At 40.0% G+C, this 25089-nt stretch overlaps 1 protein-coding gene across 2 annotated transcripts in view; it reads left to right on the forward strand.

Annotated features, from left to right (window-relative positions):
• The window catches only part of SLC1A2 (solute carrier family 1 member 2), a 93913-nt gene that overhangs the window by 39650 nt on the left and 29174 nt on the right, over window positions 1-25089 (forward strand). For both annotated transcript variants that reach the window (XR_014693404.1, XM_084520365.1), the window contains exons 2-5: window positions 16778-16917; window positions 18839-18991; window positions 19604-19854; window positions 23370-23535. Coding sequence is in view for 1 of the 2 variants with exons in the window: in XM_084520365.1 (XP_084376491.1) it covers window positions 16778-16917; window positions 18839-18991; window positions 19604-19854; window positions 23370-23535 (710 nt within the window). In the remaining variant the exon portion in view is untranslated. The remainder of the gene's footprint in view (window positions 1-16777; window positions 16918-18838; window positions 18992-19603; window positions 19855-23369; window positions 23536-25089) is intronic.

The raw sequence follows: 25089 nt of genomic DNA on the forward strand, positions 1-25089 counted from the left end.
TATTTTTAAGCATGAGTGAAGAGCGATTGTATTTCCTTGTCTAACACCTATGCTTCCTGTTATAAATAATCACCTGCAAAGCACCTGTGAGTCATTATTTGTGCTACTAATAAATTTGCAAACAAGGCAGTATTGAAACACATGGAAAATGTTAAGATGTATAAAAATCTATTGTGTTAGTCTTTGCCATAAAAGTGGTCAAATTACTAAAACCAACAGCCAGGGGCAAAAACGCAGAAGCCATTATTTTTGTCTTCCCTAGCTGCAATCCTCCTGCACCACCTGGTTTGAGAAAGGCCAGGCCTGGTATGCAGCTTGTGCTCGAATGACACCAGCAAGCACGCAGTGCTCTGCAGGTCTGGGTCAGTACACACACCAAAAGGCAGTGAAAGGCAGTAAAAGGGGGTGTTGAGGAGGTTGCAAGGGGCATACCTTCACAAGAAGCCATGTTTCCTACTTCTAGAAGTGGACACATCACTGACCATTTGGAATCAGTCTTCTTCCCTCTGAAACACAACATTTGTGCTGTTCAGTTTACGAGCAAATGTCATTTCCTCCTGCTCAGCTGAAAATACCTTTTTTCTTTAGATATTCTGATTTCCAGTTGCTGGAGAGTTTCAAGCAGAATAAGAAAGAAGGAGGCAGAATTGGAATAAATCCAAGCTTGAAATAAAGGGAATTGTGTTGTAAAATGATTTAATTATCACCTGAGAATTAAAGGCCAGAACTCAAAAAAATAGAGGAAGTTCTGAGAATTCCCAAATTTATGTTTATCTGATTCAAAACTCAAGCTCCCTGCCAGGAACCTAATTTCAGTTTAGCCCAGATTTATTGCTGGCATAATATACTAGTGTGTAAAATACTCACTTTAGAAGAAATGTATAATATTTTACCAAAGATATGGCCATTCATCTCCCACAGATTTCTACTGTGTAGCAAGAGGCAGAAGAGATTTTTCTCCTTGTAGATGATGCCGTGATTACCAGGCAAAACCTTGCTGAAGCATGTCAGACATAACACTTCATCCCATGCCAGGAGACCAGAAGACAGTGTGACCATTTGTAGCTTTATGCTTACTGCAGCTGACAAAGAGAGCTCAGGGCAATCAATTTGAATAAACTGTACTTTTGCCCCTTAAAAGGTCAAGTGAACCTGTCAGAAAATATGATAAATGCAATAATTGCTGTAAGAGGATTGACGCATTGATTCTGGCATGAAATTTCCCACTTGTCGGTCTCATGCACTCCTAGAAAGTGACTTTCACCTAAGAGCTGGGAAAGCACCCTGTGTGTACATGGTGGAGTGGCAGAGCTGTGCTGCTGGCAAGTGGCGGGGCAGCGAGGAGTGGGCATGGGGAGAGGACTGGAGACAGAAGAATGGGACGAGAGGGAGAGAAATTGGTCAGAGGAAATGCATGCTGAGGGTGTTTTTGGTAATTCTTCTGAGGCAAACTGTGATTTTGACGAAGCTGCTGCTTTCCACCAGCTGAAGGAGCTTGCTCATCATGCTTGGTGTTGGCCAGAGAGCTCTTGTAAATGTCCTCAGGGACACTCGTGTATTTTGAAACACACCGTGACCGGTGTCATATGCACAGTACAATGACTGAAAGGCATGTGACCGCAGGAGACAATTGCTTGGGTAATGACCTTCTGTCCTCTGGCAGGGAGATGCGGTTACATTTAGAGTGTGCTGACAGCATAAGGGAGCATTAAGTGCAGAAGGACCCGAGTTCAGTATTTTAAGAATGACAGCACCAGAAAAGATTGACTTGTTGGACTGTGTTATGATAAATATAGCAATGAAAAGCTATAGTTTTAAGTAATCAGAAAACAGCAGGGTTAGCGTGTGAAATGAGCTAGGCAGGAAGAGTGGGAAGAAGTGAGCAAAATACATGGTAAGTTCAGGTCAGGGACTTCATGATGCCTGAGGAAAGACACACAAATGCATAAGCACAATTTTTTCATTCCTATTGCTTTTAAAGAATTTCACTGGTACAGACGTTTGCTCTTTGATTGGTGTCACCTGTTAATTAATCAGACGGAAAAGTACCAGAGATTAAACTGACTCATTGGCACTGCAGGATACATGGGAAGGGCAGGAGAGGTTTAAGGAGCATTTGACGAGAATGATTCCTCAGTTAGTTTTGTTAAGCAGAAAAGCGTCATATTCCCCACTTCAGTCTGTACACTAAATGCTTAGCTGATGATAAGCAATTAAACTAGCACATGCTGTGCTGTTTATGGTGACACTGAGCTAAGTTATGTGCTATATGGATTTTTAATACAGATTTCTTCATTTCTTTGATTTCTTTGAAGTGCTGTGGGGTGCTATAAAACTCAGCATGATAACTGCAATGTATGAAGTCATTGATCTGAAGCTATTTACAAACTCAGCCTACCCTGAGCATTATTTTGCCCCAGAATCGGGCACAACCACAGAATTACCTAGTCCATTGTATTTTCTATGTGTCCACCATGGCTATTTCCCTACTTTGTAGCTTTTGACTGAATAATCTTTGCTGATGGGGAATAAGCTGTAAATGTAAATGATGTAAGTGTCTGCTGGCTGCCACTGAGGACACCTGTGCTGTGCTGTCCTGGCAGCCTGAGCTCGGGTCAGAGTGCCTGGGTTCAGAAGCTGTGTGCCAAGCTGGGGCTCCACAAACGGCACTGCTGTAGCAATGAGTTATTGGCTGAAGTGCTGGGGAAATGTTCAAGAAATAAAATGAAAATGCAATAAATAAAAGCAATGTAAGATAAAGCCTATGTAGCCCTAAAAGTCAGAACTATCTAGGTGGTCTGCATATAATGGAAAAAATCATTAGGATCTTTTAAAGTACTATTGAATTCAAAGTCCCTAAGTATCTAGAAGCCTAATATTTAGTCAATAAAAAAAAAAAAAAAAAAAAAAAAAAAAAAAAAGCATGAGTACAGTAAAAAACCCTTGTTTCCCACAATCATAATTTAGACAGTGGCTACTTTCAGTTTGCAATTCTGTTGTAAACCTTTTGTCAGAAAAAATAGCCTAGTAAATTCTAGGGTTATATTTTCCTGTGGTTCACTGGTTAGGGCCCAGTTCAGTCTCCCAGATAAACATATACTTCACTTTGAGGACTTGTGTAAGAGCTGCTGAGTTAACACATAGTTGTGTCCCAGGAGATCACTATTCGTTAAAGCAAAAGTCCAGAAGATTGTGGTTGGCTGTGGCATGTGCTGTGAGTGAGCCTCCAGTGCTGTGCAATTCCTCTGACATTGGCCAAGGAACAGGCCAGTCATTACACCGAGGGATTTAACGCTTCACACGGTTTTACTAGCCCTTTTCAAACCCGCTTAAGGACATCCATTGTTTTGATGGTTAGTGGTGTGGGCAGTTTTTATTTCTTGGCAATAATTTCCTCTAAAAGTGAATGATTTTCCACAGCTCCAACTTTAGGTAAATGTTCAAGTGGCTTTAGCAGAAACCTCAGTAAAACTGAATAAAAGCTTTAGGGTTTAGCTTTGGCTTTTTATTCCTTGGACTGCAGCACTCTGCAATACGTCACCATTTCATTGGAGATGATGTTTACATAATATGCTTTGGAATTTGCTATAGAAAACATATAGCCATAGTAAATGTGGTGGGGGTTAAGATCATTCTGTAATTTATGATTTGAGGCGTAGCTGAGCATAATTCAAGCTAAAACTCTGTTCAAGCTTTCCACGTGTATAGCATGTTCTGCAGAGGTTCCCAATCCCATCTCAGGCTTGGTCTCTTAAGCAATCTGGTTTACAAGTCTCACAAGAAAGGGGAAAAATGCTCATGGTGTGTGCTTGGACTGTCCTTTTCTAACTTTGTACTGAAGGAGTCTTAAAGCTTATGTGGAGACAACACTAGAAATCCACATCCACACACTGATGAATACCAGAACAGTACTTTGGAAATGCTATGCTGCACTCTTGTCTTGCTTTCACATTCTGGGTACACAGAGCTCATCACTGTCAGGGATCTGAAACTCTAGGCCCTCTAATTTGACCTGCTTCAGCCTTCATATTAGAAGCCACTACGGTGAGGACTACAGAATAATTGGTAATTTAACCTTTCTAGATCTCTCATAAGAACTTTGAAAAAAATTCAAGTTTTGGTCATAGAAGCCAGCCAAGGTCAGGAAATCCATCCTAGTTTTCACAGAGGCTATTCTGCCCCCATGCAGTGACAGCAGTTGCATCCTGCAGAAAGCCTCCTGCTACAGCTCAGAGTAATGTACTGAGGGGTTGAGCCTCAGAACTTTTATACACAAAGATTTGCCTTCAGCACACCTGTAAGTGGCTGTGCTGCTCCGTCCCAAAGAGGGGCATCTCCCTAGGAAGGCACTGCCAGCTCAGCTGAAGTTCAGCCGAGGCTACCCACAGTGCTATACCATAGTCCAGTAGACAATAGCAAATAAACAGCAAAAATAAAATGCTCCAGAAAATGTCTTGTTAGGGTAGAGATTTAGGGAATTCCAAGAATAATCCTATTATTGCCAGCCCTGAAATTCTGTCAACTCTTTTGCATCTGTAAAATGAGTGTACTCAGACCCCGGGGAGACGGAGGCAGTCCAATCTTGCATACGGACCCTGAACTGGATCCTTTGGCAGAGAGCCACGTGCCCCGAGGGCATCACATGTATAATATATAAGAGAACACAGCCCAGTGATCCACGTTCAGGTCCATAATCCTAAATACAAGCTTCTTTGTGAAAGCTATTTTGTATTCATGAGCTCCCATCTTAAATACAGTTGTTTTTCTGGGTGCAACCTGCAGTTTCCTGGCAGACGTGCTGATGAGGAGGCAACAATATAATCAGATCACCTGAACAACCAGTTCAGCTGTCCATTCCATTTCATGCAGCTTCTTCAATGTGAATAGAAAACTTTCCTCGCCTTTCCCCAACCTGTAGTTGCAGTGTGTTTGCTGCTGTTTTCATTAGTTTCACAGGTACAGTATGAGAAGAAGGCTCCAAAGCCTAATTTAATTATGAAGGAACATGAGACAACAAATAAGATGCTTTACACTGGGTGAAAATTATTGCTGCATTTCAGGATTTATTCAGTAGAAAGCCTTCTTGGTTCCAGCAGATGGCATGCACTCATCAAAGCTTGCTGTGTGTGATCATAAATACTGCTCCAAGCAACAGCTGTCAAAAAGGATAAAACAGCTCATGCTGAGCTTCAGGAGCTAAAATAATTTGTCACGAGAGATTCTATTATGCTACAGTTTATTTCTATAATCTCTTTAACATACTGCAGGAAGTTACTGTGTCTTCAAAATGAAGTTTCTTTACTTTTTCGGGGCTCAGCCCAACTAATTTTTGTTGAGATCGTTCTCAGTGAAGAACATGAGCAGATTTTGGCCAAAGTAATTTTGCCGGAGCAATAGCTGTGATTAAAGCAATCTGAATATCTGGCTATAATAAAAGTGTATTGGCATTAAAGAAAAGCAGGGACTCTGGAAAAATAATTACAAAATGAGTAACAGAAAAGAATGATGAGAAGTTTCTTGAGCAGGATGCGTTTTAAGCTAGAATATGCCATATGGTGAGGGAAAAAGCTTAAAGAGTCTTTCTTTTTTTTTTTTTTTCCTGCTCGTGAAATAAACAAATATATTGTACTGGTGAACAAATATAATCCTATTCTAACAGAACTCCATACTTGAATAGAGGTTTCTGGAACTCAGAGATTGCAGTAGCAAATTAGTTTATAGTTGTTTAAAATATGCTTTAAGAGAGATTTTGGAAAGAGCAGAGAACCACCATTATTTACAGTCAAAGCAGCATTAACATCTGTTAGGGTACGTAGGAGCAAACGGGGACTTTGAATTTCCGTACACTAATCCAAGCTCTGACATTTTCTGCATAGACATTCGACTGTTTTTGTGTAGTCTTCTTAGTAGTTGTTCTTTGTGCAAACAGTTTCTGACTCTCTCCATAATGCTTTCTGGAAGAGAGATTTCCCACACAGGAAGCACTGAGAAATGTTTTAGAACAGAATTAGTGCTGGACTCGATGTTATGTGCTGGCTTGTTGACAAAAATCCCATGGAAGAGAATGCGTTTTTTAGTGAATTGGCTTCTTTTTATTAAGTTTATCTGAAGTCTAGTCAAACTTGAACCTATTTGTGTCCTTTGCAGGGTTTAGAGGAAAATGCTGAAAATGTGAAAGGTCAGTTATCTCAGACTTCAGCCACTGGAAGTCAGAAAGGAGCTTTTATTTATTTATTTAGTTTCGCAACTTCATTTTTCTAGTTAAATGTGTATAGCAAACCTAGCACTTTTAACTTCTTATAATTTCTTTTACAAACAAAAATGTGTGGTTTTTTTTTTTTTTTTTTTTTTTTTTGATATTTTGAGAAGCAAGTGGTTGGTTGGTTGTGTGCCTTCTACAGCATACGGAAAAGAAAGATGAAGCTTTAGGATGAGGGGGAATTTCTGTTTGAAAGTTAAAGCAACAGAGCAATAAGAAGACTTCTAATGTATATGATCAGTACTTGCTTGATGCTGTCAAAGCTATAGGGAATTTTGAAAGTGGATACCAAGAGCAATAGTCATTCCTAGAGAGGTGTGGATAGTTTTCCTTATTTTTTTGTACTTTTTCTGCTCATTGACACATATCACACTTGTGTTACTAAATGGGTAAGATAGAAATTTGATGAGGAAAGAAATAAGCAAAGAAAAGATTAGATATGTATTTCCCTAGCAGTGTCTAAATAAATACTAAATAATTGAATTCAGATTTAGTCAAAATTTAACTGTAGAGCTCCAATTCAGCCATTGGGGTTTACATGCCCACTAGAAACTTGTTCTGTGCCAGTGATGTGGTCCAAAATCACTGGCACAGTTGCTTTTACTGACAAACCTCTGAGACCTTACCACAGGAGAAAGTCTTTCAAGAGCCATCACTTGAGAAATAAATTCTTAGGAGAACTTAGAGCTTGCATTTTGTTTCCTCTTGTCACAACAAAAGTAATTATTGCTATTTCGGAGTTCAGTCTGCTTTTCTGTGAACTACTCTGAATTATATATATATATATATAAAAACACTTCTACTCATTTTTGACCCTAGCCAGTGTAGCCAGTGTGCTAGGAGCACATTTCTGATCTTTGCCTAATCTAACTGGTTTGATAATCTTTGCTCAGTGCCCTTGAGAGCTATGTTAATCCCCAGTCATTTCATAGCCTTTTTCTTTGTGCTACCTGGCACACCCCAGGTAGAAGCAAATGGAAGATCATGATTTTACTTGTCTCCGAGTTTCTGAGCATGTAAGTAGATAATTTTTGCACAAAGCACATCATTATTATATCCTTTGCCATAGTAATAATATGATTCATCTTTAATTCTATTACTCTCCGTCTCAGCCTCAGTACATAATTCTGGGGTAATGAAGCATGCAAGGCAGTGTTCCCAGGTTGTTACACCACTGTAAAGCCCTATCAGAAATTTGGCAGTTGAAAAGATATTCCACATGTGCATCATTACATAAATAAATGATCATATTTATAGCAGTTATTATACTGTGTGTTTTAAAATACACTTTTTGTTTTATATTCTGGATGATGGATAGACTATGATCGCTGTAGATGGAAGTGCACCTCTTTTGTTCCATACAAGAAACAAACCAGCAGCCACTTTTCCAGAAAGAATTGATATTCCTTTTAAGGTTCTATCAAGGAAACTTAAAGTACATTTGAATCTTTACTGTGTCATAGTAGGATTTGCTTTTTTAGGTTGGTTAGGCCTGAGATTCAGAACTAGGAAAGCAGAGAGAGTAAGTGGATAGAGTTGAAGTTTCACTAAAATAAATATGTCAGTGCCAAATTTAAAGACTTGTTAAAAAAAAGAGTTTGTAGCCAGATATTCCACTGATGTGATCAGAAGACCTGGCAAATAGGAAGAATTATGGAGGCTTTTTTTTTTTTTGTCTGCTAAAATGTGAATTATATTGCAAATTCTCTCTTCCTAAAATCAACAGCTAATCTTGCAAGGGGAAGGGCACGAGTCTTTGCTCACTCACTCCAGTCCGTAGACTGGTCAATGTGTACAGACACAATACACCCGTTTGGGCCTTTCAGGTAGTTCTGCAATGAAGGCATCTCCCAGCACTAAAGTTTTGCCCTGTTCAAGTGCTGGGGATCTTCCTTGCCCCAGGCCATAGAAGCTGCCTTCCCCTAGCTCTTGGGAACCAGAAATTAATCTCCTGTCAGGCTCTGTCATGCCGCTCTATTAAAAAATTAGTTAACTTTCTGTTGTGCATGCACACAGACACTCTCTGTGAGGTGTTAAAGTCAGTTCCTCATGTCACTGGGTAAGAGGTGCCTGAAGAAGGCACAGCTGCCTGCAGTCCCACCTGCCAAGCAGTCCGTGGCTCACAATGTGGCAGCCACCAGGCACAGGGCTCAGTGCTGCACATCCCTCTCCTTCCTGCAATCGCCAGCAGAAATTTCCATCTCTCTTCTTGTCAAACACCAAGGTGTTATCCTGGTTCCTTTCCTCCCTAGCTACGTGACACTACCAAAGGTAACGCAAAAGTCAGGCTTTTGCTTGCCTTTGCATTTCTAGGTCTGCAGTTACATAACCGCTGGTGTAAAACACAGTTACCTTTCTAAGAAAAACCAGCATGATTCAATGTGATCTCTTGGTCTCATGGTTTATGGTACAGGGTTCCAACAGAAGTGAACTTTAGGTCACAACTTCTCCACAGGGACTAATTTTGTATTCTGTATAAAATACCATAAAGCACTATATAAAATCTAAGTTGTGAGTTAATGGGAAAAATATTGCACAGGAGGAGGCTTCATCCATGCACTGCAGTCTGTCTAAAGAGGTTACTCAGAGTCATGCACGCAGGCGTGCACAGAGCGTGGGACCGTGTTTGTGAGTAGAAATCAATTCCTGCCCACCTGGCAGAGCCAGGACCTTTACTTCTTGTTATTCAAAGGTGTTGCTGCAACCCAATTAATACGAAGTCAATATATATTTGTCAATCAGGCATTTAAAAAAAAAAAAAAAGGAAAACAATCTCTCCTCAGCGTAATTATATGTGGAAAGACCTGCATAAATACATAAAATTAAAAAAAAAAAAAAAAGCTTGTAAAAAAACCCTGTCACCTTATCTTTCATTTTCCTTTGCTCCTGCTTTCAAATAGTCTCTAAACTACCCTTTCCCCACTGTGCAACTGTGCTTCTATGCTTCTTGAGCCAGATACAAAAGCTGGAGAAAATGTTAAAGGCAAAATTTAGTCATCAGAAACCTCATGCCAACTCTATTAGAGTTTTAAAAATGCAAACAAATTGAGCCAAAGTTTGAAGTTTGGAAACTCAGGTAGATCGTGAAGAGTTGTTTTCCTAAATGTCCTAAAGGAACAATATTTTTAAAAAGTCAGAAGAAAGTGATGCATGTAACTGCTAATGAATTTGGAGAGGAGTGGGTTCGCTCAGGCCACTTTTCCCTGCAGGTTCAGTGAGGATGCTGCTGGTTGGATATTTAAATATGATCGTGTTAAACTTGCAGAATGTATACAAAATGCTAACCTGGAGAAAACAACATGGTTGTAAAATGATACAGGGAGAAAAGTTCTCCCACTGTGAAAAGCAAGTCATGTTGCAGGGTGTTGCTCATAACACCATTCTGTAGGCCAAGTCAGGATCCATGGTCAATGACTAAATCTTCACTTAGAATTCATTACTGTCCTACAAATAACAAGGAAAACCTACATAATGCAGTTAAAATTGAATATAGGGGCTTAGTGACAGCAAGAGGCTTAAAATAAGCCCTTCATTAATGCGGACTAAAGCTTATGTTGCTTCTGTTTGTAGCAGTTGTGTGTTTGTTTTTGCATTTCTTTTGCGTTTGTGAAGAGTCTGAGAGCTGACCAGAGTATTGTATTGATGTTAAAAATGCCATTTAGCAACTGGCTGTCACACAGCAGGAATGATGCCAAAGCTAATGTATACTTTGCACAATAAAAATATTGTAGCTCTTTCACCTGCATGACCTGTGCAGCCTCATATTGTGGCTCTACATGGTAAGCTTTTCCAGCTCCAGTGTGGTTTGAAAAATGTATCTAATCTAAAAATATAAAACCTCACACTGCAGCAGTGGAACAAGAAATACTCCCAGACTCACTCCCAAAAGAAATGCAACAGTTCTTGTCTTGATACAAGAAATTTAAGCAACAGGTAACTCTACTTCACCTCACACTGGGAGTTTCCCGGTAAGCTGGTGCTTGAGCCTTGTTTCACAAGAGTTGTGGCAGATGATCCAGACTCCTGACATTCAGGTAATGAAATTGCTCTTGCCTTGGTGATGTTATCCATCAGTTTCCCTAGTCACTCATCTTTCATCTAGCAACCACAGTAGACCCTTTCCTACAGTCAGCTGCCTGGGTGAGGCGGAGTGGATCGATGCTGTTACAGACACAGCACATGGCCCTGAGTCACTTGAATGGCACTATTTCTCCCATGCTCCATGGTCAGGGGAAGAGATACAACCCTGATCCAAGCATTGCTGCTAACAAACGTCCTTGAGGGCAGATTAAGCTCTCATTTACTCCCATGCAATTCCACTGACTGCCAGAATAAGCTCAGTGAGTGAGGACTCACCAAGATTACTATATACCAAACTTCGTGATATCATTTTTGCCATGAGTTTTCAGTGACCGTGTTTGTACCACCTGTCTGAGCATTAGATAGTAGTACCTGGTATTTTGAGGTCAAGAAAACAATTTTTTCCCCCATCTTAAAAAGGCCAGTCCTACCGGGAACAAGTGCTGACATTTATACCTGCTGCTTACTCATCGCTCCAGAATAGAGCCGTGCTTGGTTTGACAGCAAACATCTAGTTCAAGAGCTGTTTTCAGAACCTGAGCTGAAACTTAGCCATTCTGTCCAAAATAAGTTTTTTTTTTGAAGAATAGCTCCAGCTGCCCAGATTGAAGTAATTACTACAAAAGATAAACTAGTGTTTTATTCATGGCATTCCAGGAAGAGAGTGCTATTTCCCCTAAATGCTTATTGAAGATTTTACAGAAACCCCAAGTGACTCTAGTAAATAACCCTTAATATACCTCCAAGAGCTATTCGGCTAGGTCCTAAATATATGAATGCCCTCAATCTGTTGTCCTGCTCTAAAAGAGATATTTGTTATGCTAACGAGAGCCTCTTCTCTCAAGAGCTCACCATCCAATCCTAACCAAAAGCCAAATAACCAAATTAGCCAAAGCAGTATTTTATACTGAGTAATCCAGCTTGGTTCATTGACACAGCTAAAATACCTTATACAGATTAAACACGGTCACTGCTAATTTACCCTGTCCTCAGCATCTGTTCTCAGTAGCCTCATTATGATCTTTGCCTACATTTTTCATTTAGATCATGGATTATTCTTTCCCTCCAGCCTCTGCTCTAGGTTGATGCCAAGCTAAGTGTTCTGTGATAGGGAGCTCTTTCCCCATGACTGACTGGAAATAAAAGGATATTGTCACTCAAGTGCTATGTGAATTATTAACCCTTAACTTTTGTGAGAAAACGAGTTATATTTTGTAACCAAGGAAAAAAGCAAACAAATTTTTCCACTCCCTTATGTCTAGAGTATTCAATGGGAATATGAGAAAGAAAAAGGAGTGGAAATGAAATATAACAGCAGACTTTCCCAGAGGGAGGGAAAATAAAACCTAAGAAAAATGTTTGGAGGAAACAGGACTGAAAACCCCAGGGGCCCTTGTGTTTTAATAAATAGTTTTCCTACATTTTTACACCATTATGTGTAATAACCAGAAAGAGAAACAAACTACAGTTTAAAAACTACAGATAATTTACAGCCCTGTATATCTAACAGGCAAAAGTAACTCTAAACATTTAGGTAATCTAAAATCAAACACTTTTGGACAGATTTTCGTCTTGTACCTTGGGCATACTGTGGGGATGCGGGATACTGGAATGAGCAAGTGGCTAATCTCCTGGTTATTTGGGCAAGAGGTGGATTCCTTGCTTAAAAGGCAGGAAAATTGAATTTTGTTACTTGTTTCTATTAATGCACACATATACTGCCTTGGCAGGGTAGAGGGTATTTGGAGTAGATGAAAAAACAGATTGTATTCACTTGGAGATGCTTCTGTACTCTCCTAAGGTGAATAAAAATGAATTCTTCTGGGCTCAGAGGAGTTCCTCTCATTTTCCTAGGGGTAAGCACTGCCTCAAAAGGGAGAAGAGTTTGTGGACTGGGCTAGGCAGATGGTCATACTTATCATTCAAAAGCCACTATATGCATCTAGCTCTTGGTATGTACTGTTTCACGTGGCTACGCATTTTCCAGTATTCAGTTTATTTTTTATTTTTTAAAGTCCTGTCAATGTTTTCAAATGCCAGGAGTCAGCAGAAAGCATTCTCTTTTATTCAGAGGTCTCAGTCCTTACAGTTCTCTGTGGGCCTATTCCAGAGCTTAGCTGTTTGGCTGCTTGTCACTATGACACATGAAAATAATGAGCAGAGTTAATTTATATTATAGTGTTCTGGCTTCAGTGAAGTTAGGCTAAAAGAGGTTTTGGTCTGATGGGTTTCAGACGAGCTTTCAGAATGCTCTGCTGGTTTGAATAACCATGGAAGATCAGCGCAGTGGAACAACAATTTATTTAACCAAGGTAATCATTTGCATGTTTGAGAGATCACAGCTGCTGAAATGCATCCAGTGCTGTTTTATGACACCTACCTACAGAGGTACCATTGACATAAAGATTATATTAGCAGTGTCCAGTGACACAGAAGGGGCTGACGTTGTTGGTACCTTCCTGGCTTTGTGCTGGGGCCCCAGCACTGCCCACGAGCTGGGGTGCCTTGAAGCTCTGCTCTGGTGTGCATTGATTTGTTCCTTGGGCAGAAAAATCTGAAGCACGAGGATGCTTAATACATGTTTAAGCCCCTTCCCTGCATGCTTTTGCACAGCACTGCGGCCTGCATGGTATGGAGAAAGTGGAGCATGTGAGCATGCACTGATGTATTGGAAAGATAGCAAAGGATTAGGCCAGATCCAGGGGGGTTGCTGGAGTAACATATTCACTGAATTTACAGTAATCTGCAGCACAAGTTTTCTCTTGTTTGTTTGTTGTGTAAAGGATGTGCTCCTCACCAAGCACGTGTTGGTGAGAAAACTTCCGTTTGATGCTGCTGCCACCTCAGAGGTCAGGGAATAAGAGTTTCTGCCTGGACATGCGAGGAGGCGACTGTGCGGTGTGAAGGAGGAAAGTAGTGTCCAAAAGTGACATGAGAGAAACAGACAGATCTGTGTAGGGTGCGTAGGGCACTTGCAGGCAGAACTGCTGCATGGCTGAGATGATTTGCAGCAATGTTAGTGTGCCTTCGGGAAAATGGGAGTTCTTCTGCTGGTGGGACTTGCTGTGCCACTGGGCCTGCCCTGGGCACTGAGAGCAGGGCTGAACGGGGCAGGGGTCCCAGTGACAGAGACGTGTTAGGAAGGAGAGGGCGATGCTGCTTCTGTGTTCTGGGGTGCAGGTGCTCTGATGCTGGAGCATCATGAGATCAGACCACAGTAGTTTAGGCCATTCACAGTCTTACACTCCTCTCCTCAGGGTGGGGAAAACAAAACAACCACTCAGTGCTTTCTGTGGCTAACATTGCCTTCTGATAGGCAGTGGAGGGTATTTGGCTGTTCTTGCTCGGAGGGAACTGTACCTTTCTGTTTAAGATCTAACTTAGATCTGCACATCTTTTGTTGACTTCTCCAGGAACGTCTCGCAGTTATGTCATTACGTGATGGCTGACTTTAGATGCTAAAAGTTCTGCATCTTTTTAGAGGTAAATAGCATTTGCAAGGTGCAAACAGAGGCACTCTGTACTCTGCAACATCCTCAAAAGTCTGGAAGATACCTTGTCTCTGGTCTAGTGATAAAAATCTTGTTGCTAAGAGCAGTGCTAACAGTGCAGATGCTTAGATAATTATCCTTTGTGGTTCCGTTTTGTACGTGATTATGTTCATCTGTCAACACTTTTTGTAACAGATCCATACAGTTAACACATTTTAGTACTACATCTTTTTCTTTAAAAACAAAACAAAAATACAAAAACAACATAACAGTCACAATTTCAGTCCATGCTGGAGGTTTGCTTACAATCTTGAAGAGCTGGCGAGTGCAAAACACATTTTTCACACTTTAGAGAGAAACACAACATGGTATTAAGTTCCTGGAAATTTAGAAATGTCCTTAAAGAGCTTTGTGTCCTCATTTCCTTCTCTTCTCAGTGGGCATTTGGATATATGAGGTTTGTTGTTATGTAAAAGCTCTGTGTTGTCTGAGAACCTCAAGCAGAGCTGGGTTCAGTCCACTTTGGGGGGTGATGCTGAAGTGGTCACTGCGGCTGTAGGAGGAGGTCCAACCCCCCTTCACTTCATGAACCTGTGCTTTTTGGTTGCTGGTCAGAGTGCAAGGAGGATCTAGCCAGCAAAGACCAAGATGTTACTTAGACATAAGTGGGAATAGAAATAAGGCTTGAATACAAGAGCATGATCAAAGGCCTGCTTCTTCATGGAAGGACTTCTTTGAGCAATGGTGGCAGGGGAATGATATGCTTCTGTCTGTGAGTCTGGGAAAAGGCATTTAGAATAGCCCACAGCTGAGGAAGAAGGTGGTGAGGTGGCTTTTCTTTGGACACTGTGAAGCTATGGGCATGGGGTTGGGTGGGAAAGGTACAGCATCCACTCAGGGAAACCAGACTCAACCTAGCCCAAAGCAAAATCCTGCAGAGATATACAACATCATCAGGTGTGTCTGCCTACTGACAAATTCTAGTTCCACCTAGTTGTCTCTAACATTTTATTTTGAACTACTTTCAACTGCCCATATTTCAGTTTCAGCTGAATATGTATGATCAACCTGTGGTGAATATAAGTCTAATCAAGTGACACTCTTGCATTCAGCATACAAGTGAGACTAGACGTGGTACCCAGTTGCAAAGTTTAGATTCCACATTCCTTGATTTTGTGGCATGTTTCCGCTTGTGATTTCATGGCTCTGTTACCCATGTGTCTGAGTGCTACAGACACTATCTAATTTCTCTTACAGCACCTCAGATAACTGCTATGAACATTTATCCCATGGATAATTCTTGTTTACCTCTGATATTTGCATTCATAACTATTCGAGATGTAGGCATGCTTCTCATTTAATCTGCAAGAATATGCACTTGTATTCTAGTTTGTTATTCCAGTCAGAAGTACATTTTACCACTGTAAAATATTTTAAAAGGTACAAAATCAAAATTGCAACACCTAGAAATCCCCCCACACCTTAAATAATAATAATAAAAAAGTATCTCCTAACCTAATATATTTTCTGCTGGTGCTGCTTTTTAACAACCAGGTGTATTGGGAAAAAATGCCATTTCACTTTGAGTGGCAACATCATGGAGCTGTTTGTGTCAAAAGCACAGAATTCTTACAGGTCTAATTATAACTCTCTGTTGAGAAACTTTATGAAGAAAATGAACTGGTACTATATGTAATACAGAAATGTTTTGCTTCCCTGGAGATGCTTTAGCTTGTTATCTTTTGTGGCAGTTACACTGGTACGCTCCAGACAGACTCACAGTGGGACAATATCTTAATAACATCTTAAAAAGTGCTAGAGCATCATAATTTTGTCTGTCTTTTCAGGCCTATTTTAGGCCCATAAACCTCAATTTACTACTGTAAAGACAGATTTGGTTTCCTTTTTCTGAAATGTTGTTCTAATCTGGTGCAAGACCAGATCTCAATCTTTTTTTTTTTTTTTCTTCTTATTTTTCTTCATGATAAAAATGCTAAAAGTGTTCTTCACTCATTTCTCCCATTGAAGTAGACAGACCAAAATTTTGAAAAAACTCTGTTTTATTTATGGTAGTATTTTTAGTGTATTTTTTCCAAGTATATTTAAAGATTTTGTATATAAAAAGAGAATCTGTTACTAATGATTTCTTGGGCATTGAAAAGTTAAAGTTAGTTGTATGGCTTTCAAACTCCTGCATTCATGTGCGTATCACTTACTCAAATATAAAACAATTGGTAAAAACAATAACAAAAACAACAACAACAAAATCTTTTCCTCTAAACACTGCCAATTCAATTAAACCAAAGTTTTTCACAGAGAATGTGTAGTTTTCAGATGATTTTTCAGTGGCAGTTGATCAAATCTCATTAGAACCAGGTTGAAAAAGATTCTTTTGACCTCAACATTCTGATTATATTACATTAAATGTTAAATGTTGAAGTGAAAAGTTTTGGAAAGATTAAGCAAAGTAGTCTGGAATGGGATATTTTGTAAATAAATCATTGTTTTTAAACTCCTTTTCTGGAATGGAATTGAAATCTGCATTTTCTTGTTAATAGAAACTTTGGTCTTCAGACATCTCTCTGATTTCAGTAGACAGCCATGATCTTTGGGAAAACCAAATCGTCCAGATCAAGACAAATATTTTATTTCATGAAACAGTTGGCATGATGTGTCCTGTGAATTCATTCTAGTTATATCTCCACTGTTTAAGAGAGAACCACAAAAAAAATACCCTGATGGCTAAACCTTTAGAAGGACCATTTCAGACATTAGCATTTCAGAGGCCTCTCCTTAAAGCAGTGAAGATAAAGTGTTTATGAAATGTGGGAAGCGATGGAATATGCATCAGATTCCCTAGTTATATATGATGGAAGTAATCCAGACTTTCCTCTCACTCTTGGCATCTTGTGTTATAACTTTACTTGATTTTCATTTTTTATTCTAGTGCCAACAATATGCCTAAGCAAGTAGAAGTGCGGATGCATGAAAGTCATTTGAGTCCAGTGGAGCACAGATCCAGGAACATATGTGTGCAGCTTTGCCGGTCGCTCCGCAGGAATCTGCTCCTGACTCTTACTGTATTCGGTAAGCTACAGCTGCTTCTCTGGATGCTCTGTGTATCTGTACTTGTTCCTGGAGGACCACAGCCCCTTTCCACACTCCTCAGCTGTTCTAGCTGAAGTAGGATGCCCTCAGGCACTGTCACTCTAGTTCAGGTGTCCAGAGTGTTATTAACACAGCATGGAACAAGTCCACCCCACTGAGCTACACACCATCTCCTTTTTTAATGGAATGCAACCTAAAATCCCAAGGCGAGCCAGATCAATGTAATTCAGTACAACTAACAGCACTGCACTTTTTTTTCCCTCTCAGTTACTTGAAAAGAAAAAGACAAAAACTTTTCAGAATTTCTTTCTCCTCATCTTTTTATCTCTCAATTCTTGCTCTGCTGCTTTTAAGGTTTGTCCCCCTCTCTGTAGCTGTAAGCCAGCACTCAGTGATCTCATGCTGCATATTGCCCCTGGCTTCAACAACTCCCAAATATGGAGCAGTTTGACATTTTATTGTGGTTCACTGGCTTCTTGCCTGGTTCATTTTCACTGAAAGCCTAACAGCCTAACGCAGCAAATTCGTAGACATGCTCTATTTTGTTACTGTTTGAAAGCCCAACTGCAGCTGGTCCTGAGCCGCAAATTTCACATCCATAGTTTTAATCCTTCAAAACCCGTACTGCTGAAGTGTTTATACAGGGTATTTGCTTTGAATCATCTCTAGAAGGTTTCTGATGCAATTCCACAAAAAGTTTTAAATATGTGTATATTTTCCTTTGTATCAAACTGAGACTTCAAAGAGTCATAGTTGCTGCAAATCACAATTTGGGCTTTTCTGTCAAGTTTTATTACACTTGAGACTTTTTAATGGGCTTGGGATCAAGAAGACAAAGCATCCTGGATATAAACATAAAATATGCATTCACAAAGACTGTATTATGGAAGTAAATGTGGCCTTTTTTCATATAGACAGTGCTTTAGCAGCCTCAGTCCATAGAGAGAGAGGTTTAGGTGTTATCACACTACACTTCTACACGTGATGAAGGGATTGTTTGTGGTAATGACTATTTGAGAGCATTAGTACAATTAGAACAAAAGAATGCAGTCCATCAAAGAGAGGGAGCAGTAAATTGGTACCAAGAATCAGGTTTTTCTTCAATCAAGTTTTCTTCATGCACTATATTTCAGGTCAGGCACTTAAAAGGATGAAAAACAGCTCTGTGGGAGTTTCAGGTTTGAGTAGGAAAGTGGTGTCTGGTTGCTTGAAAGGATCCATCAGAGTTTGGGGTGGAAAGGGAGCTGGAATCTGCTAGGTCTTTTTTTTTTTTTTTTTTTTTTTCTCGCTTAATTTCCTATTTTGCTTAATAGTATGCTGATAGTGATAAAACCAGAGATGACCATGTTGCTAACAAATGACTGGCCAAGCTTGAATCTATTTTCCATGCAAAACTATTCTATATTTCCTGTAGGGTTTTTCTTAGTCTGTAAAATAGCTACTTCTGCTGTCCTTGTTTTCAAGCAGTACCATTCCGATGTTGAGAGCTAGATGTCATACTCAGAAAATCTGGACTCTAACCCTAGCTCTTCTACCAAGCCTGAATGACCTTGTATAATTCACTTCACCTCTTCGTGTCTCAAGTCTGACTATCCCTCAGCATATTACAAGGCCTACTCAGAATTAGTAAACCTCAATAATGTTGTTGGGAAAACATGATGCAGAAGCAAAATAACATAGGAGGCGTAAGCTCAGGACTATTTCTCTTTAATCGTGAGATACATGGCAAGCATGTTACAGCCAGTATTAATTAGAAGGCTAAGCCTTCCAAAATCTGTCTCTGTACCAAAAATCAGCTGCCTTCTTTAAATGTTTTTCTTCTTGGCTTTTCTGCTGGGTAATGAATGCACATTCAGGTATATTTTTCTTGTCTACTTGCTGTCTTTAATTCTGCTTCCAGGTGTCATCCTGGGTGCACTATGTGGGGGTCTTCTTCGTCTAGCAACACCAATTGACCCTGACATCATCATGTTAATAGCCTTCCCAGGAGATATACTTATGAGGATGCTAAAAATGTTGATCCTCCCTTTAATTATCTCCAGTTTAATCACAGGTAAGATCTAATACTTTAAGATGCTTGCTACAGAAATCACCTGGTTTGCTTTTTGTGATGTAAGAAGAGTAATAGTGTGATCCTGGGACTTTGTAGTTACAACATGTATTTTGGAGTTAATTTCTGATTAACTTTATTGGCTTTAATAGGTAGATGCTCTGGTGAATTTATTTTCAAACACATCCACACATACTCCCTTCTTGAACATGAGAATTTTCTTAATATCTAATTCCTGGATTGGACCTTGTAAATAATATGGTAGGATAGTCAAATGCCTAGCATTCTTAAAGCTGTGCTGTCAGCCAGAACATGACCAGTTTGCAGCTATGAAGGGCAAAAGATGGTATCATATCTTCTATATTTTTCAATGTCTCCTGTGCAGTCAGATGAAATCTCAAATGCTTCTCTTCAAAGCAGTAACAGCAGACATTGCTCACATAAGATTTGGAGGGAGAACCTTCAGTAGTCTATGTAGTGGTGAGAATTTTGCACAGACAAGAAATAGGCAGACATTAAACTATGTAAATTAGACAGTATTTTCTGTGATGATTATTGAAGTGGGTATTGAAACTCTGTTTCTTTGTTTGTTTCTTAAAAATAAAACACCTGCAGGACTGTCTGGTTTAGATGCTAAAGCAAGTGGCCGATTGGGAACAAGAGCCATGGTCTACTACATGTCCACCACTATTATTGCTGCCGTGCTGGGTGTGATTCTGGTTTTAGCTATCCATCCAGGGAATCCAAAACTCAGGAAACAGCTAGGTCAAGGGAAAAAGAATGATGAAGTATCTAGTCTGGATGCCTTCTTGGATCTGATACGAAACCTGTTCCCTGAAAATCTAGTCCAAGCATGTTTTCAGCAGGTAAATCCTTCTACTCCTTGGCAATATATTTTTTTTAAACATCTTTTATTTACCATGGTTGTCTGTAGAGTTAATGTCACTAGTTGAATGACATAAATAATGATGCTAAGAAAAATACAGGTCTTAGGTCTTGTGCAGGTAAATGAATATTATTTATTGCTGCTTTGTTTTATGTTGTAGTTATTTTGTTTCATAGATTATTTTTTTTTAGAAGAAATATTTTTAGTTTGTTATTAGGTAATCTTAAAAACTTTTCCTTACTTTGTATACAGTATATAAGGTCATGAATGCTAGGTTGTGGCTGAATGGATGATGACTTAAAGGATCATTCACCCTGGTTGAATTTGGTTTTGGTCTTACAAAGCTGATGGTTTTATAATGGCCTGTGTATAATGTATAGATGATCTTCATTCAGGTTGGCTGCCAGTGGAAATGTAGTGTGAAACCCAATCTTTCATAACTGCTATTGCTGTACTACAATCCAGATTATATGGGGATAATACACTCAAGTGGCTGACCCACCTACAGGTGGCTCCATCAGGCCAGGTTTGAAGGATGCTGGGAAAGATGCATATTAGACCATGCGTTGCATGCTGTGTAGGTAAATAATTGTCTGAAAGCTTTCTGCTAATGCTTTATCAAAATGGCTTCACTTTGAGGGGAAAAAGAAATGAAGATGGTATGCTTGCTGATCTTCTGCTTAAACAAAATTCTTCTGTGTGAGCTACTTTTTCCTACAACTAAACTGTTTGGCAGTAATGAGGATTTTTTTTTTTTTTTTTTGGATGAAACGGGGTTCATTGCCAAACCTGTTCTTAAGTGTTCCTAAGTGAAATGGCATGACAGCTGGAGCTGTGGTTATGGTTGAAGAGTGAAGAGAAAAGGGGGAAGGGAGAAGAGGCCATGGGGGTGGAAGAACAGAGGGCAACCTAAGATGCCAAAAGGATTTGGATTGCTTCACTTCTTTCACAGACTTCCACATTAAAACACATAGTCCTCTGGGGTTTAATGAGAGAACATTCTCAATATTTCCAAATCATCATGGGAATGTCAGTTGTGGTCAAACTGTGGTTGGCCAAACACCACATGTAATATGAAATGTGTTTTGCAAAATTGAGTGAGGGGAGAACAGGGTGCTTATGATTTTTTTTTCTTTTCTTTTTTTTTTTTTTCTCTTTTTACCATCCTTTCCCCAGTTTAAACTGTGGAAGAGAGAATTAAATTTCTGGTCAGTTGAAAGTTGCTGAATATCTAGACAATGGGACAAAATTCAGGAGAAAAAATAATTAAGCTACACATTTCAAATAGTTTTCTTGGAAAGTTAATACTGCTTTTTCAGTGTGTGTAATATCAATCTTCAGTTCAGTTCAATTCCATTGTTATGGATTACCAATTCCGTTGATTGTTTTTTAAACTTGCCTATGCAGACCTATTTCAAAGCCCGTAAAAGTCAGTGGACACAGTCCTGGTAATTTAGGTGGCACCTCAAGGATAGTCCCTTACTGAGCTTTTGGTTTTCCTAAGTTTCATCTTATGAGATTCCAAACTAATTGCCATTGAATGCCTCTGCACAGAGCCACCTTTCATTTACAAAGTCAGTCATGCTCCTTTCCAAATGGAACTTGTGCCTTCTATTAGCTCTTAACTGCTCAGTAAGGGAGTTACGTTTTACTTATTCCCCCCTTTGTTTAGTAGGAAAATTAACTTCTTGTAATGGTGTCAGCATATATTTTCTCTTCCTACTTTTATCAGACTCTCTCCATGAGCATTCAATGTTTCCAGGTTCTCTTAGGAGGAAGCAATTTTTGCAGAGTTCCTGCAGAGTGATTTTGAAGCATGCACAGCAGTGGTGCTATGCAGCAGTGACCTATGTGGGAGTTCTACAAATAATGAAGGGATTAAATAACAATTTTGATATAGCTCATTTGGAAACTGAACTCTGAGCCATCATGGGATTTCAGTACCTGTTGAATTTTTCCACAGTCCACAACAAATTCTTAATTTATAATAGAAACTGCTATTCCAGCAGAGACTTAAGTTCTTGTGTGCCATGAAGAGAAATGGACTCCTATGTTTAAATATGACTGTAACGCTCAAATGATTTTCAGGCCTCAGGCAATTGTAATCTAAACTTAATGTTAGGCTCAGCATTTTTAGTGCTATGACCTTATGCGATGAAAAGCTGAAGACTTAAGTGACAGCAGCGGAATTTGTGAGTGCTTTAATGTTTTAAGGTTAATTTCTGTGACTCTGCTCTTATATTCTGGCTACCTTACATAAAAAGTTAAGTTGTCTCAGAGAAAATTCAAATCTGGAAATAAATGAAAGCATGCAGGCATGTTGGATGGTTTCAGGACAACTGAAGAGTTTCTCATACAGTAGCTGTGTAGGCTTTCTGCCTACAACCCCCTCTGTAGGTGCAGACAGCAGGTTTTGAAAGGAGATATGTAAGGTATGTTACAATGTTATGTGGATCAAATCTGGATCATCATCTATAGTACTACAGTTTGTCATCACAACAAGAAGGAGGTGCAAATGCTCTTTGAAAGGCTAACACACTAGATCTGATGCCTTGCTTAAACTTCATTTCTAGGAAACAAGGAAAGTAGGGAGCAGATGGGAAACAGTGGCAAAACAGTTGTAGCTTCTCAGGCATTCTGCCTGCCTCAGAGCCATGAAAAGGCAGGAAAGGCTCAGGGTGGGAAGTGGGAAAGAAATGCAGTCCCTTCTAACAGAGCAAATCATAGATCTCCCTCTTTATATTCATCCTTCCTGCCCTCCTGCCCCCAGCTGTAACTCAAGCCTGTTTCTCCCTTTACCATTCCTTCCTATCTTTCCATTAACCCTGCCTTTCATATGCCAGGAGAGGTCCAGAGCCATTCAGATTTTGTTGTCTTCTTTTTTAAGGTGGTCAGATTTAGTAGGTGTCTGGCAGCTTAGATACTCTGTTATCTGTCACTCAAAATGTTTTAATTGGAAAGCTCTGGGATTCCATGTGTTTCATTTTGAGCTCACGGTCACTAAGCAAAGTGTTGGAACTGTCGTGAGTTCAAGTCAACCATCAAACTATGATAACTTGAGCTGGACAGCCCATCCTGAATAACAAGCCTTATTATAGAGTTGCTGCTGTGACTGATCTTAGAGGTGCCTGCCTTTTGGTGCTAAATAAATTATATCTATGTGTAACATGCAATCTGTGAAGCACCATGTGTGAACCATCTGGACAAAGGGGCTAACTATCTGTTAAATGCTATGCAGTAGCAATATGGATCAAGTATTTAACATAGTTTTCACACCAGAGTCGTGCTGAAGACTCCCAGGACTTTGTGACACTTGGAACTATTGAAAAACAAACTTATTTTTGGAAGAAGGGGTAAGAGGTTGTGGAATGCATGTCTAATCCTTAAAAATATAGTTTCCTGGAATTTCAAGATAATTTTTTTTAATTACTTCCTGATCTCCCATATTACATTTGGTCTGTTTCCATTCTTATCCTCCCTTTTTATTGCTTTCAGATCCAAACTGTTACCAAGAAAGTGTTGGTGCCACCACCCATTGAAGAACCACCAAATGTTACTGATGCTGCCTTTGCTATCATGAATGAGACAGTGCGCGAAGCACCAGAAGCCCAGCTGGTCATTAAGAAGGGACTTGAATTTAAGGATGGCATGAATGTCCTGGGTAGGGAAACTTTTTGCCTGTCGAACATGTACATCATATGCATGACACAGTTTTTGGCTGTGACTGGGTAGTCAGTGTTGTCTGATCTGCTTCTCAGTGCAAGTTTAGTCTCCACAAATAATCATCACAAAATGTTATCATCTACTGGCTGCCCTTTGGTCTTTGAGATGAAAATCAAATGGTCTTAGTAGAACTATCATAGAAACAACCAAGAGAATTATTCTGAATTGGCAGCTTTACAGGTATTGTTTGGAGCACTGTGGGGAAGCATGTAGGAGGTACGCAAAATATCCTTTCATCCTACAAGTAGCCTACCTAGACTAATACTAATGCATATTGGCAAAACAGTATGGGGGAGAGCTTCAAGAGCCTATGCTCTACCCACCCCCTGATGCATTTGAGCTCAGTTGTTTCCAGTAGGTTTCTTGGGCAAGTTGAACTAGATTTTGGCTTGAGGCACAGCCCGAAGTGAGAGGTGGGGTGTGCACCACACCACCCAAGAAAAATCCCAGAGAGGCTTGACACATCTCTGAGTCACAACTCCCTCTCTCTTTCATCTTGGCTGCTGACCTTTACCAGCTGCACATTATGAACAACTGCCATTGTGCCATCTTGTCTGTACAAGACGGCATGTGGGGGTGGTATGAAGGTTTTGCCTATCTCCTACTCCTTCCTGAAGCACCTGTTCAAACTGGGGCGGGGGTGTGGGGGAATGAAGAGTTGCTACACAGCTTCTATTTTCTCCTCTGTGCCTAGATTCAGTTTTATCAGCTCGGAAAGGAGTGCTCCACCTTCACCTTCTTTGTGGATGTGGGTGAAGATGGTCACAAATTAGCCCTCAATTTGTACCACTCATCAGCACGCCTACATTCGGAGATTCATGTGCTCTGGGGCAGCGTGTTCACAGGGCTGAGGCCCACACCTGTGTTTACAGGCACTCTCCTCAGAGTGGGACAGTATGTGGCAGTACCTATTCCACTGCTTTATCTCAATGCTAGGCCATCACTTTTTAGTGGCAAAAGGCCCTTTACAGACCCCTTAAAGCTGATGAGCTGTTCCTGCTGAGACTGGCTGCTGTGCCTGCAGATCTGCTCCAGGTGTTGGTGAGCAGGTTGGCAGTGGCTGCTTCACTCAGACACAGGCGAGATAGCATCAGTAAGCTTATCTGAGATGATTTGTTTCTCTGGGAAGCAGCTTGCTCTGCAAGAGCCAGAGCTACTGCACTGTGCTTGCCTCAAAGATGCCTCGTTTCACTCTGCCTCTGTGGGCAGAGGTGATGCTTTAAGGTGCTGATCGATGTTCTGCACCCTGTGCGAGGCAACAGCTCAGTGTTCATGCTGTTACCATCACCTGCTTTTTTTTTTTTTTTTTTTTTTTTTTCCTTCTTTCTTAGAACTCTTTATTTTGTGCTAAAACGAAGCAGTATTTCTGATGTGAGAGATGCATTACATTTAGTGTGGGATTTGTGTTGTGCTGGTCCCATCCTGGATAAAAAAAGAGCTAGAAAGCTGAATAAAACTCCTACAGGAAGGAAATGCACAGCATTAAAACTAT

This window comes from Aythya ferina (assembly GCF_964211825.1).
Source record: "Aythya ferina genome assembly, chromosome: 5".
NCBI classification, from domain to species: Eukaryota; Metazoa; Chordata; class Aves; order Anseriformes; family Anatidae; genus Aythya; species Aythya ferina.